Below are 15673 nucleotides of genomic sequence, written 5' to 3'. Positions count from 1 at the left end.
CTTTTCAGTTTAAGGGGTTCATAAAGTAATCATCCCCTATGGCGATGAAGGCAGTATGCACTATATCAACTTCAGCTCTTAAAATTTTTGTTTTCATTATTTTGGAATGGGTGTGATTTAATACCACGACAAGAAAGGGCGTCAGCACGACAAGCATAGGCACTTTCACGCCAGAAAAATCATTACCACGACTAAATTGGAAATTCCCGACAATAAAGAGCTTACCCCGACATAAAAGGTACTCCAACGACAAAATAATGTATCAAACGACGAATTAAAAAATTCACGACATTTTATTACTTTCAACTGCTATATAAGGCAATGCACGACAAAATTTTTCTATCAAAAACAGGCATTTCACCGATAGAAATAAATGTTCAAAAAATATTAAAATGATGCCAAAAAAACGAAGTAGGTATGTAAAAAATTGCTGTTTATAGAAGTAATGTTTTGTGGGCTTTGATGGGCAACCCCTCTTCCTCTTTTGACCTCAGGGACAAAATGAAAGTGGGCTGATGGGTGACAGTTTGCCCCCCCCCTCCGGTTTCGCGAAAGTAGGAAAAACTTGGAAATTATGAGAAATTCAAGAAAGTTAGAAAAATACAAAAATTCCAACAATATTTTAGTTTTAGTTTTCAAAAATTCAAATTTTTTACAATCATGTATTTAATTATCATTCATTTGCCGACAAAATCGCCGATCTATCCTCAAAATTTTCATTTTTTCCCTAAGATTTTGCCCTCGCTTTGCATAGGCCAATTTGGTTCTCTTCTACTGAGTTACAATTTCACTCAAATTTTTTTGAAAGAAACCCTCAGTTGATTATTTGTCAGAATTTATACAAAATATTATTGTATTTGAACTGATGTTCTGTCGTGAATGAAATTATTTTGTCGTGAATACTGCTTATCCCGTTATTAAATCGTAGTCGTTCATAAATACTTTATTGTCGGGCTTCATCTGGCGTGGAACTTCATAATTTTTCGTCGTTCATTCATCTTTTATGAACGAAAAAATGCTTGTCGTGATGACGCCCTTTTTCGTCGTGCAAAAAATATGTATTTCCCCTTTTGGAATTCTATTTTTGATTTGTCAGAAAGTAGTTTTTTTTTACCATTCCTCATTCCTGTAATGTGATTGATCATATTCCTAAGTTTTTTAAAATCAATTTCTCAAAAGTTTGAAAAAAGTAACATTTTAAAATACAAAAACAAGACCTAAAACAAAAAATGAACATTAGATTAAAGATTAAGTAACAACAGCCCTAGCATAGGTACTTGTTATTTTATGAAATGAAAAGATTTTGTAAATGATGTGAAGCTATTTATTGTGTTTAAAAAAGGTTTTGTTCATTATATTGGGAATTTGAAAAAAAAAATCGAAAACAGAGAAAATCAAAAATGTGAATCCGGATGCAAGTACCTAAATGAGTCAGAAAAATCGACTATAGGTAGTTAGGTACACACGTAAATTTGATGATAGATACGTATTTCATTTTCCACGAACCCCGGTAAAATTTTCGTTTTGTCACAATCGGGCATAAAATCATCATCTATTGATCAAACTTTCAAATAACAAAAAATCTGATCGATGATTCACTCGATTCTTCCTTCTAAGCTCTCGATATGCAAAACAATTTACTAATCTGCGTATCGATAAATTATTATTAGATACATCGCATATAGGTATCTCTCATGTAATTACATTTAATTGTAAGTTAACAATAACACATTGCAATAATTTACGCCTAAAAGCTAAATATAGGCTCACAATAGGTACTTCATAACGCACAATTATTATTCTCGTTGCGGAAGTATTGAAACTTGTTTTTTAATCTCAGCCATTCATTCATTCAAAAAAAACCAGGCACCTGTCAGACTCAGACTTACCATGTGGGAATACCTTATGCCAATATTTATGTGCGTGAATACTCCGCTTCAATGGGTTTTTTTTTGTCTAAAACTATACAGGTAGAATATCCGATTTCGATGATCTAATTTGTACCCATTCATTCTATCACCATTCGGTCGTTTGCTTTTAGTCAAATTATTATATTAAATAGAAATGTCTCCAGTTTATTTACATATTTTGTACCTAACTGGTTTCGTGGATGTGAAATATTGACAAGTAGGTACTGGTTTATCGTGACTTGGTGAATTTTTTCTTTCCATTGGTGCTTGTAGAAAATATGATTTTCCCAACCAGTCACGTAATTTACGTCGGTGCGAATAATTTTTGCGCGAATTTCAAATGATTCTTAGTTTAAAGTGTGTTTCATTTGTATTTCAATCTATTCTATTACAGTGTTCTAACCTATTAAGATATAGTTAAATGTGTTTGGCCGCGAGTGTGAAATCGTTGAACAAAGTTAATGTATTTTTATTTTTAAATGTTCTCGTGACTTGTGGATTTTTATTACATACCAATTTTCGGTCGTGAATAGTTTTTTTTTTTTTTTTAATCGATTTACAAATAGTCTGAGATTTTGAAAGTACCTATTCGAATTTGTAATATTCTTGGAAAATTCACAATCGATCAAACGTGATTTATTTTTTGTCTGCGACGTGATAATTTAATTTTTTTCCAATTTATTATTTTTTTACCGGTGTCGAGAGTGTTAAACATGTCGAAAAATTTACTTCGGTTTTTAAAAGTGATAACAGTCGAACCTGCGTATTTTCTGTACTGGGCCATCTACATAATCTTGGATGGTACAAACACCAATCTACTTCTACAGAAGAAATGTCGTTTCAATGCCACTTTCGAGCCAGATTTGAACACCCTTTGCGACGATGAAAAACAAGGAGTCCTTTTTGCCACCGAAATGAATTCGTTCTATCGCTTCATAATGCTATTCGTTTGTACATTTTTTTCAATATTCGCAACTTCCTGGAGCGACGAAGCTGGCAGACGTAGACGACCTCTGATATTCCTACCAATAATTGGCCAAATAATTCAAGCTTTATTCGGCTGCTTGCATTCTCATTTCTGGTCTTGGATGCCTCAAACAGCTGTGTACTCGAATATTATCGTTGAAATGATGTCTGGAGGAATTATATTGATGTCTTTGGCAGGTCAAATGTATATTTGGGATGTATCCTCTGTAGAAAGTCGTACCATGAGAATGGGAATGCTGCTGGGTGCCAGGACGTTGGCTGATTTAATGGGATACGGTGGCAGTGGATTTATTTTGCGTAGAATTGGGTTCTTTTACACCTACTTGTTTTGTTTCGTGTCTTCTATCGCAGCTTTGATTTTAGCTCTGGTTTTTGTTCGCGATATTTCGGTACAAGTTGATAAAAAGCTTAGTTTTAGTAAAATATTCAGCGTGATGAAAATCGTGGATAGTTTCAAAGTTGTGTTTAAAAAGAGTCTCGGCAGGGGCAGGATTGTGGTGGTGATATTGCTGAGTATTTACACGTTGATATCTTTCGCGACTCAAGGTAATTTAAATTGCATATTCGTTTGAAAGTATAATTTTATTCACTGGAAGGTAGAAATTAATTATGAAAATGATTTTAATTTTTAATTTTTGATTTCAGGAGAAAAAGCCATTTTGTACCTATTTCTAAGGTATAAATTTCATTGGGATGAACGTGAATTCAGCACTTATATTGTATATCGATACATTGGCGTTGCCATAGGTGAGTCATTATGCAAATTAAATCGATTAGGTAATTTTAAAATAGGTATAAATCTTACCGTATGAGAATGACTTGGAAAATAGGAGCCATAATGTAAGAAAAAAGTATTTTTGGGTAATTCGTATGCCAATTTGATTTGATTTGATATTCAGATAACTATTGGCTCTTTTTTAAAAGATTCGGTTAAATGAGCCCGCATCTGAGAAAATAAACGAATTAAAGTAAATCTCTGAGAAAAAAATCATTTTTTTACAAGTGGAAAAATTTCAAACTCCATGCTAGAGAAAATCTTTTTGGAGAGAAGGGTGTGTAGGTATCCACATCACAGATGGGTAAGCTAAAAGCTATACTTGACTTACTTGACAAATTTTCTCAATTTTTGCAGCAATTTTTCTCCGTCATTCATTTGAATGGGTTTTTTATAATTATTCGTAAAATGACTCAGACATTCTCAGACTTTTTATTTTTTTAGACGTCTTGAATTGTTAGGTTTTTTGGATACCTACGTCTAAGTTTTATTTCAAGTTCCTATACCTAAACATTTTTACATTTCTCAGAATTTTTTATTTTTATTATAATTTTTTTTTATAAAACAATTTTCAAGTTTGATGGTAGATTTTTGAAAATCAAATTTACCCCAAAGATGTAAAAAAAAATCCAGATTTGACCTAATTTATATAAAAAGCTGAAACTTTATATGTTATGTTATAAGTATCCCATTTTCGTCCATTCGAATCGAATCTATTGAAAACAGTCTCAAACCGTTTTGAGCAGTTCTTTGAAAGATTTTATGACATTTTTTTGGAGAACTAGAATTTCTAAAAAGTTGCTGGAGGCTCTAAAATAGGTTTAAACTATCACAAATCGACTCATCAGAATGTTAAAATTGTGGTATAAACTCAATTTTAGCTGTATAACTTCATTGGGTATAGTTTTGTGGAATGTTCAACTTTCGAATATCCACCAAACCAACTGGAGGCTCCAAAACTGTTCAAAATGGTTTGAAACTGCTTTCAATCGATTTAAGGAGTTCAAAAATGGTACTTTTGCTAAACATCAACTTTTTAGGTGGAAATTTGATAAAATTTTGATTTTTTTGAATTTTTGACTGGAATTTAATTTCCAAAAAACTCACTAAAAATCGAAAAATGCACTCCTGACAGCTGAAAATTTGGTTAGTGAACTATTTTTACATGTTCTTTTAATTTAGATTACTCTGGTCCAAAAATATTTAGATTTCTAGGGGCTTGATTAAGATTTTCTAAATCTTCAATGTTTTCTAAACTTTCAAATTTTGCAATTTGTAAAAATTTTCTTGAATTTTCTTGCACAGTATTTTTTTGAAATTTTAATAGATTGGAATTTCTATTTTTTGATTTTCATTTTTTTTTTTAATTTTATAAGAACCTATCAACTAAATTTTAGATTTTTTTCTCAATTTTTTTTTTTTTGATTAAATGTAAGCAAGTGATTCGGAATTAATTTACAAACTTTTAATCGTTCAGTAGAACCATAAAGGTGGTCTCGAATTTTGATAGCAATGGTCTAATATCTTCGATATCATCTTTTGGGACTGAACAATTTTTCCCAATGCCCTATTTGAGGTCACATATCTCCCCTCGGAGGCACCTCCAAAGCAAAAAATTTTATTCGAATGACTTTCAACTCAAATAATCTTTACTGAAGTTGGTCAAAATTCACAATTTTTTTTATTTCGCGAACCATTAATTTTCAAGGACTCGTGCAATTTCTGGCCAAGGTAACTCTAAACACGATAACAATAAATCGAGATGTTTTAGATTCAGCTTTTTACCCATATTTTCCCCCATTAGGTATAATACATATTATAACATTTTGATTGCTTATTACCCTCTTCTCTCTTTTGGCCATCTTTAAATTAAGTCGTGATTAATGTACCTAGGTACTTGTGAAATGAAAATCATCAAATTGAATTGGTACCTGAGTATAATAATTGTACATATACTTACAATATTGTATGTTCTATTTTTTTATGTTCTAGGAAGCGTTTTTTGTAGCATTATTCTGAGCAAGATTTTAAAAATACATGACGGAATAATTGGCGTATTTGCTGGATTATGGGACACGATCGCAGTTATTGGATACCTTTTTGCTTATAAAACTTGGCATCTTTATGCAGGTAAAGTGTAACACTTATTTCGCTCTTCCAATTCTTGCATAATTATCACTATGGATACCAGTAAATTAGAGAGCCCATGTCCACCTTTTTGTTACATTTTTGTCTTTTTTTTTACTCGCAGTTCCAATTTTTGATGTTTTTCACGGCACCGCCTTATCAGTTAGCTTATCATTCTTGAGTAAATTTTACAAAAGTGACGAACTTGGTAAGTTCTACAAACCAGATGGTTTTTTTGTAAAATTTCAGTTCGATGTTAATTTTTATTTTCATGGAGAAACTAATAATTTTATGTACAATTGCAGGTCGTTTGAGTTCTGTTACTGGAATGTTTACGTTATTAATTCCAATATGTCATCCGGTTTATAATGGGATTTTCGAAGCTACTTTGGATACTTTTCCTTCAGCTTTCTTTTTATCGAGCATTTCTTTAGATACAATCGTCGTCTTATTATATTGGTAAATATGCTTTGAACTTATTGCATTACATATAGGTATGTATATTATGTACCTACTTAAATATTTAATTTTAAACGAATGTAGGTTTTTATATGATTGTACTAACCTATGTGATCCTCTTGGATTTTTTTTGTTGCAGTGTGTCATATTTTATTAGTCAAAGATTAGAAAAAGAAAAAGTGGTCATTGAAGAAGAAGGGAAACGAATGCTTGATTCAAAATAGGAACATTTCTTTTCAACTAGGCTGTGCAATTTTAAAAAAATTTAAACGTACCAAAAGTCACTAACAAAATTTGGTATTGAGCAAAAAAATAAGACCTGTGATTTTTGCGAGATGTTCTCTTTTAACGTAATAAACTGACGCCACTAATCAGTTGGCAAGGTGGAAAATAAGATGTGCACCGAAGTACCTAAATGAGCCTTTCAGTTTCTAATGCTGACGGATTCAGGATCAACAATTTATTTATTCAAAAAAGATCACGAATAAAAATTTGAATTTAAAGTGAAAGAGACGGTTTAAAAAAAATCTCTCTGAATCGATTTGAAAGACCATAAAAAAGACGATTATTAAAGTCATAGGTGTTGAACTTGAGACTAGGCGTTTATTCACATGGGGTTCTTCCTTGACTAGAAAATCTGCAGATCGAGATACAGGGTTCAGATATAAACTGTTCGAAATCACCATCAGTGAATTTGAAATTCCAAAAATTGAGTGTAAACTAAACATCTTTCTACTTGAATTTCACAAAATTATTTTGATTTGTGTCAAATTTAAATTTTTAAAAATTCGCCAAAAATTTAAAAAAAAATGAAATTTGGCACTTGGTATTTGACTTGTTGGTGTATGATGGAACTTTGGGTTCGCATATTAAAACCATTCACGTAGAGCTCCCTATTTCAGCGATTCCAATGATTTCGATTTTTTTCCACGTGAATGAAATTTTAATTTCGTTAGGTAGAATACGCAGGCAGATAATGTATAAGCAGGCACTTCATGTTTTGTTTGGGTATATTAAGTATGTACTGTGTAGTAAATCGCGATATTTTCTAATCGCACTTCAAGCAGATTACATAACGAGATATAAAATATGAATTTATACTGACACGAAATTGTCAATTTTAAAGTACCTATAGCTAAGTAAATAATTTGTGATTGCTTCGTGCACAGAAAAACTTCAAATTTACACTGACATTGAATCAAGTCAGTGGATGTTCCTTTCGAGAAAAATTTACTCCGAGGACTACTTCATAATTCATACAGTGATTCAGTGCATGTAATGTAACTTTATATTGTTTTTTAAAAACATGAGTGTAAGTGTAATACCAGCAATGTGTACGATGTTTATTTTATCAATATCTGTGATGGAATTAAAATGTGCCAATATTCTGGGTGTGTTTCCTTTAAAACTCAAAAGTCATTACATTGTTTATAAATCTGTCATGATGGAGTTGGCTAGAAGAGGACATAATGTAACAGTGATTAATCCATTCCCAACGAACCCAGCTCAGCAGAATTTTACTGATATCGACCTAACAGGATGCTTCAACTTCCCGGGGCGTTTCGTTGTAAATGACAAACTAACATATCGTAATCCATTCCCACAAACCAATATATTGCTTTCAGGTGGCGTTGAAATAATTAAACTGATGTTTGAGTGTGAAAAACTGAAACAATTCTTAAAAACAAATTATTCCTACGATTTGGTAATCACCGAAGTACATCACGGCGATGTTACCTTAGGATTCGTGCATAAATTTCAAGCAAAGCATATTGCATTCAGTCCAAATTCCATTTTTCCTTGGATAGGTAATCGTATGGGTAATCCGAGTAATCCTTCCTATATACCGTATCCGCTTACTGATGAAGAATTTGATCGATTTCATCCTACATTTTATCAACGATTGTACAATACTCTTTGTTATTTATTTGCTGAAACTTTATACTTCTATTATTCGTATGGAACTGAAGATGTCGCCAGAAAAATATTTGGAGTGGATACTCCAAGACTCGATGAAATAGCAAAAAACACAAGTCTGATATTAATGTTTTCGCATTTCAGCTTTAATGCTCCTCTTCCCTTAGTTCCAGGTATGATTGAAATTGCTGGACTGCAAATTACCCCAGCGAAACGTTTGCCTGAGGTGAGTATTAGGTACCTATAATATTGAAAGTTCAATACTTAACGACTGCTGTCTACTCATCTTAAGTGAAAACTCTAAAGAAGGCGGCAGGAGAATAGAACTTGAAATTTAATTTTTCCGAAATATTACCCACTACTGAATTCTCGAATTCGATTAACGTAGTGTAGGTACCTACTGAAATTAATATTCCCGGAATGATTTTTTCCGAAAAACTTGATTTCGAAAAATGTAAGAATTTCTTAAAATTTTAGAAACAAAACAAAACTTTTGGGAATTTTGACAAAAAAAAGAGCAGACTTTTTGGCAATTTTTTAATATTAAAAAATAGGTATAGTAATTTTGATTATGGCACAAATCGTTTTTTTTAAACAATTTTGAAAAAGAAAAGTTGGATTTGGAAACTGCCAAAAATATAAATTTTCAACTGAATTTATAATTCCATCTCTTTTGGAGGATTTAGGAATAAGGTAGTGATTTAAAAACTTCATCGCGTGAATTTTCGACCATGAGAAACAACTTGCGTCGCACTGAAAAAACTATAGTAAAGTGAAAATTATGGGAGAATTTAGTCTAGTTGGCCTCCTCTCAAAAAAAATATTACCAGCTAGCATTTCAAAATCTGTGGGAAAATCCATTTCATTCTATTTTATCCGAATAGGTATGCTCTTTTGAGAATTTATTTGATTTTATTTGCAATTAATCGCGTAACTTATTTGTACCAATCTACCTATTTATTACCATTACCGATCACACATAAAGGACATTCAAAAATTCATTGGTGAATCTGAACACGGAGTGATTTACTTTTGTATGGGGTCTTTGCTCAAAATGGAGACTATGCCTGAATCAAAACGAGTCGCTTTCTTGAAAGCATTTAGAAGACTACCTCAAAGAGTCATATGGAAATGGGATGGTGATTTGCGAGAAAGAACTGATCAAATTTTAACCTCCAAGTGGATGCCTCAAAGAGATATATTAGGTGAGTTGTGTGCAATCTGAGAGAACTTCTTTTCTTAATCAGTATGGAACTGTCAACTACCCTAATTTCGGAAACGAAGAAATTTCCGGTAAACGTTTAAAAAAAAGAGTGCAAAATTAGGGCAGTTGACAGTATTTGTATACCTACCTATGAAAAATTCGAAAGCTCATGTTGAATTGCGAGGTTTGAATCTTCTAACACGCCTATATACATATACTTATCGAAATCTCAAATTTCTTTAAATCTTCAGTAAAATTGTCGTGATCTTCTACAGCTCATCCCAAAGTAAAACTATTTATAGCCCACGGTGGAGCTTTGGGTTTAAATGAAGCCATCTACGAAGGCGTGCCTGTTTTAGGGATTCCAATGTTTCATGATCAAACGCTCAACTTACGATCATTACGAGCCTATGGAGCAGCCGAGATTTTGGATTATTCTGACATCAACAATGATACAGTGCTCACCAAAATTATGCAAGTCTTACAGCCTGAGTAAGCTTGAAGATTAGATACCTAAGTATATGTAAAAAACACTGCATAAAGTATTGATATATGCAGATGAATATTTTTTTGGTGGGATTTATACAAACCAAACCTCTCGTTTATTTTACAGATACGCCACAAATATGAAAAAACTGTCAAAAATATATAAAGATAGACCCATGTCTGCTATGGATACCGCAATTTATTGGATTGAGTATGTAATTCGACATAAAGGAGCTCGCCACTTACGTTCTGCTGCTGTAGATTTGCCTCTTTATCAATATTTATTACTGGATGTCATCGTTTTTCTGATCACTGTCATTTTTGGCGCAACATTTTTCATTTTATATTTGCTGAAAAAATTATGGTTATTTTTTCACTCGAAACCTGCAGTCATTGTCGGTGATTCTAAAAAAAAAAAAATCAAAATAAATCGCAATGACGCCAAAGTGGCTTAAATTTTTATGTTCACGAAATCCATTAATCTCAATCCCAATTCATTGGTAATAGGTACCTAGGTACTTCACGTTTCAAAAAACATACCTATAAAATTAGATACATGAAGTAGAATATCACCTTTTTGAATGATTTCTTTTTGAAAATTATCTCGGTGGATTATTTGATATGACCCTTCTACTTTTTATGCCTATACATAGGTACTTAGTACGTTCTATTTCGTTAATACATATTATAACAACGCTACAAGTTACTTTGTAAATTAAGTGTCCTGTTAATAATTATGCGAGTAAAACAAAGTATTTGTACAGTGTTTATTTTATTTGTGTTTGTGACCGGATCACAATGTGCCAATATTCTGGGTGTGTTTCCATTGAAACTCAAAAGCCACTACATCATATATCAATCAGTCACGAAGGAGTTGGCCAGAAGAGGACATAATGTAACGGTGATTAATCCATTCCCAACGAACAAATCGGAAAAGAATTTCACCGATATCGATATTACAGAATGCTCTAACTTTCCAGAAGAAGGTTTCACTTTGAATGACGAGGACATAAGTCGTAATCCTTTTCTACAAGTCTATTCGCTGCTTTCAAGCGGTGTCGAGCTGATGGAACAAATGTTTAGATGCGAAAAATTGAAGAAATTCTTGAAAACAAACGATTCTTACGATTTAGTAATAACCGAAGTATTTCATGGAGATGTGACCTTAGGATTTGTGAATAGGTTTCAGGCGTACCATATTGCATTTTGTCTGAATTCCATGTTTCCTTGGGCAGCTGATCGTATGGGTAATCCGAATAATCCTTCTTATATACCGTACCCGAATACTAATGCAGAGTTTAATCGCAGTCATCCTACGTTTTATCAACGATTATATAATACTCTTTGCTATTTATTTACTGAGATGGTATATTTTTATTATTCGTTTGGGGTCGAAGACGTTGCAAAACAAGTGTTTGGAGCAGATACCCCAGGACTTAACGAAATTGCGAAAAACACCAGTTTGATGTTGTTGTTTTCACATTTTAGTTTCAATGTGCCTCGTCCTCTGGTTCCAGGAGTTGTTGAAATTGCAGGGGTGCATATTAACGAAGCAAAACCTGTACCTGAGGTAGGTCTAGGTAGATTTACTTATTTAGAAATAATTCAAAGCTCAATAACAGATGAAAAATACAGAAATTATTACATCAATTTTATTGATAAAAAATTTTAATGTTAGAATTTTTTTGGAATTTCAACTTGAAAAGATTTAGTTAAATGGATACCTAATTTGAATGATGGACTTTGTGAGAGAAAATATCTCGATTTTTTAGTGGGCCAAGTAACTTTGAATTTGTGGGTAGGTATAGGTAAGCCCTTCAAAAATGAATTAAGCAAAAAGTAATAATTTATGCACTTAGTTAGTATTTTGATTCAAAGATTTCGGTAACATTTTTGAAAAATGCAATTAGTTGTACTTTCGTGCAAGCACGGTTGCTTATGGTGAATAGCTAAGGTAATTCGAACCAAGTGTAATGAACACGCAGTGGACTCTTTAATAGGATAAGTAATTATTTACTATGAGGTTCCATTGAATTAAAATCAAAATTCATAGGTATCCATAGGTATATTAAATGCAGTGTAAAAGTCATTAATAAGTTGAACCTTTGAAAAAATTCTATACTTAGTACTACTACCTATTCAAATACCATATTATATCTAATTAGTAATTAGTACAGTACACTCTCGATAACTCGAAACTCTTTAACTCGAAAACCTCTATTAGCCGAATCAACCTCCATTCCCCTTGAAATCTCCGTAACACTCAATGTTAACTTTACTCGGATAAGTCGAAATTGACTATACAAACCAGTCGTAACTCGAAGCTAAAATTTTGCCTAAAATAGCGAGAAAGCCTCTATAACTCGTACGTTGTCTGGCGTTTACCTCTATAACTCGAATATTTTTCCACTCTTACTGCTATCTTTCATGCACTTGAATAACTCAGTTGTAACTCCAAGCTAAACTTTTGCCAAAAATAGTGAGAAAGCCTCTATAAGTCGTACGTTGTCTGGCGTTTACCTCTATAACTCGAATATTTCAATTCATACTTCTATCTTTTATGCACTTACATATCTCTTAAGTCATTCATTTCGTAAGACCTCTATAACTCGAACACTCTCAAAATCTTACCTGCATAACTCGAAACTGATTATCTCGAAAACCTCTATAAGCCGAATGAATGACCATTCCCCTTGGATTTCGAGTTATCGAGAGTGTACTGTAATAAATTCGTTAATGTGACAAAGGACATCCAACAATTCATTGATGGGTCTGAACACGGTGTGATATACTTCTGCATGGGGACAGCGTTGAAAATGGAGACTATCCCGGAGCCCAAACGAAAAGCTTTTCTAAGGGCTTTCGACAAACTGCCTCAAAAAGTCATATGTGCCCACGTCTAGTAAAAGGGTACTAAGGGTAAAAACGTAAATTTTACAGGAGAGCGGTTTAAAGTTTACGTTTGTATTTTCACGTAATTTGAGTGTAAAAACGTGAAACTTCGCGTGGTGATGTAGTTTTCGACGCTGTTTAGCAATATGTATATTGTTGAAAAACGCAGTTTGCCTTGCAGTACCGCTAGCCGCTTGGTTAAGGCACCCGCTCGCGGAGCAAGAGGTACCGAGATCGAATCCCGCCTCCGGCACAAAATTTTTTCAAAATTTTTTTTTGCGATTTTTATTTTTACGAGTTGAATTTTTATAGAAAATCTAACTTAATCATTTTTTTTTTGCTTTTGAACAATGAATAATGAATTTTTGTGCAAACTAATAATTATTAAAAATGATTTCAATTGAAAATGAAAAATGAACTGGTCTCATTCAAATTTTCATGAAATTTTACATAGGAATCAAAAAAAAAAATATTTCAACCAAGTTACCCTGAAAGAAAAATAAAATTTGATCAAAACCCTAAAATTTCATTTTTTTTAAAAATTTATTTTTCGACTTTACTCACTTAAAACGCGTGTAGCGCGCTTAAAAAGCACTCTACGGGTCTGGGACCGGTCTCATTCGAATTTTGACGAAATTTTACATAAAAATCAAAAATAAAAAAAATGTTGAAAAAATTACCCTTAGTACCCTTTTTCTAGACGCGGGCACATATGGAAATGGAATGGTGACCTGCGAGACAAGCACAAGACTGATCGAATTTTCACATCAAAGTGGATGCCTCAAAGGGATATATTAGGTTGGTGACTGAATTGCTTGAGCCCTGCCTTATCACTCAATTTACAAATTGTCACGATTACCTAAACAACATGTTAATTAACAACAATTTTAAATCATCGCAATATTTTTCATTTTTCATATATTTTTTTTTTATATGTCTCTTCTATAGCTCATCCTAATGTGAAACTATTTATATCTCATGGTGGCGCTTTGGGTTTGAATGAAGCCATCTACGAAGGAATTCCTGTGCTAGGGATCCCAATGTTCGCTGATCAGACACTCAACCTACAAATATTAAAAGCCCATGGAGCTGCCGAGATTCTTGATTATTCTGACATCAATAATGATACGGTGCTTACTAAGATTAAACAGGTTTTACAGCCCGAGTAAGTAAGCTCAAAAATCTGGATAGGTACCTACATAATATAAAGAAACCCGTTGTATTTTTCTCTTCAAAGTTGTGCAAATCTGATCCTCTCATTTATTCTTTGCAGGTACTCCATTAATATGAAAAAGTTATCAAAAATGTATAAAGATAGACCCATGTCTGCCATGGATACAGCAATTTATTGGATTGAATACGTAATTCGACACAAAGGAGCTCACCATTTACGCACTGCAGCAGTAGATTTATCCCTCTATCAGTACTTGCTTCTGGACGTTCTCGTTTTTCTATTCTCTGTTGTTTTGTGTACGATATTTTTTACTTGTTATTTCTTGAAAAAAGGGTGGCTATTTTTTACTCAAACGCAATTTAGCATGAATTTCAAAAAAATAAATTGATAAATATTTAGGTAGATACCTATAAGTATGTAAGTACATAATTATTGTGGAGGGAGAAATCGACGAAAAAATTCAAAAACTACAATAGATAGAAAAATTAAATTTGAAGTTTTTGATTTTCAAAATTTCAAAAATTGAAAATTCTTGAATCTTGATTTAGATATGAAAATATATGCTAATTCATATCTTCTTTGTCATTCTGGATATCTTGTCATGCACTCTCGTTCTGTTGGAAAATTAGTGATGGAAATATAGTGATGTAAAATGATATCTCTCGCGATTCTTCATCTTGTGCTATAGCTCAGCATGATCTCAAGGTCGTAAGAATCGCGGACGTAATGATAGGCTTCCCTCCCAATATTTACTAATTTATAATACCTGGGGTTAAATTAAAGTTGGATTTATTAATTAAAGATGGCGCTATTCAATGATTGAACCTTCAACGGAATGATATATTTGTGGTAAAGTTGGAAATATTCATTGAAGTTTCAAAGTTGTGAATGTTGAATGAAAGTCCCAAGACAAATTCACATTTAGGACATTTATTCTTCATAATTATTTAGGACAAAGCAAAAATAAATAAGAAGGATCGTAAACCCTGGATTGTTGGGATTGACTAAAAGTCGTGAGCAACAAAAAGGAAAATAAAGAGGACGATGCGAATTGCGAACCAAAGCCTGAACTTGAAAACTAAAACGAACGATGCAAGCTAACGCCATTTTCAAACAAAAAGGAAAATAAAGGAAGACAATGTGAGCCAAGGTCTTGAACTTAAAAAATAAAATGATTGATGTGAGCCAAAGTCATTTGGAATTAAAACCTATCTCTGTGCATTTCAAGAAGTGATCCGAGACAGATGCAGATGCACTAATTGACCCATAATGACTTAACTTGAGATCCAATGTCATCGCAGATGATGGCAAAGTCCGAGGCTACAGACGCCAAAATTCATCCAAGTCCAATATGACTGGAACTGTAGGAAACTAAAGCTGGAAACAGTAGTATCTAAAGTTGAAAATATTGGAACTTGAGATGGATTTATTGGTATCTTCTGCTGGGTGGGCTCCTGCCCATCACAGGGTGATGGAAGTATCATTGGAAGTATACTTGGCGGCGTCGATGTCTGCAGTTCTAAAGTTCTGTCTCGGATCGCAGTTTTTATGACCTACCTACAATGAAAATTAGGTGAGAAATGGGTGACCGGTAAGTGGCGGACGGGTCAAACGCTTCTAGCGGTATTATCTCGCGGGCTGGGGCTAAGATTACGTCATACTCAACTATACTCAGCGATATTCATGATAAACTTGTTTTCTATTGGTTATAATCGCGAGAATGGTGGACAGCTTGGCGCCAC

General features: G+C 33.1%; 2 protein-coding genes across 2 annotated transcripts; both read left to right on the top strand.

The window, feature by feature from the left end:
- The first annotated feature begins 1684 nt into the window (after window positions 1–1684).
- On the top strand, window positions 1685–7646 carry LOC135844660 (probable peptidoglycan muropeptide transporter SLC46). Its single transcript, XM_065362920.1, has 6 exons — window positions 1685–3443; window positions 3543–3644; window positions 5665–5802; window positions 5924–6007; window positions 6105–6258; window positions 6398–7646. The coding sequence occupies exons 1-6, from the start codon at window positions 2624–2626 to the stop codon at window positions 6480–6482; spliced, it is 1383 nt and encodes a 460-aa protein (XP_065218992.1). The 5' UTR covers window positions 1685–2623; the 3' UTR covers window positions 6483–7646.
- On the top strand, window positions 7565–14319 carry LOC135845126 (uncharacterized). Its single transcript, XM_065363590.1, has 8 exons — window positions 7565–8401; window positions 9161–9380; window positions 9655–9871; window positions 9993–10311; window positions 10569–11435; window positions 13444–13555; window positions 13706–13922; window positions 14031–14319. The coding sequence occupies exons 1-8, from the start codon at window positions 7565–7567 to the stop codon at window positions 14317–14319; spliced, it is 3078 nt and encodes a 1025-aa protein (XP_065219662.1).
- Window positions 14320–15673: the final 1354 nt, after the last annotated feature.

This window comes from Planococcus citri, chromosome 4, assembly GCF_950023065.1.
Source record: "Planococcus citri chromosome 4, ihPlaCitr1.1, whole genome shotgun sequence".
NCBI lineage: Eukaryota > Metazoa > Arthropoda > Insecta > Hemiptera > Pseudococcidae > Planococcus > Planococcus citri.
Note: the sequence above shows the minus strand (reverse complement) of the source record. Positions and strands in the feature narration are given on the sequence as shown.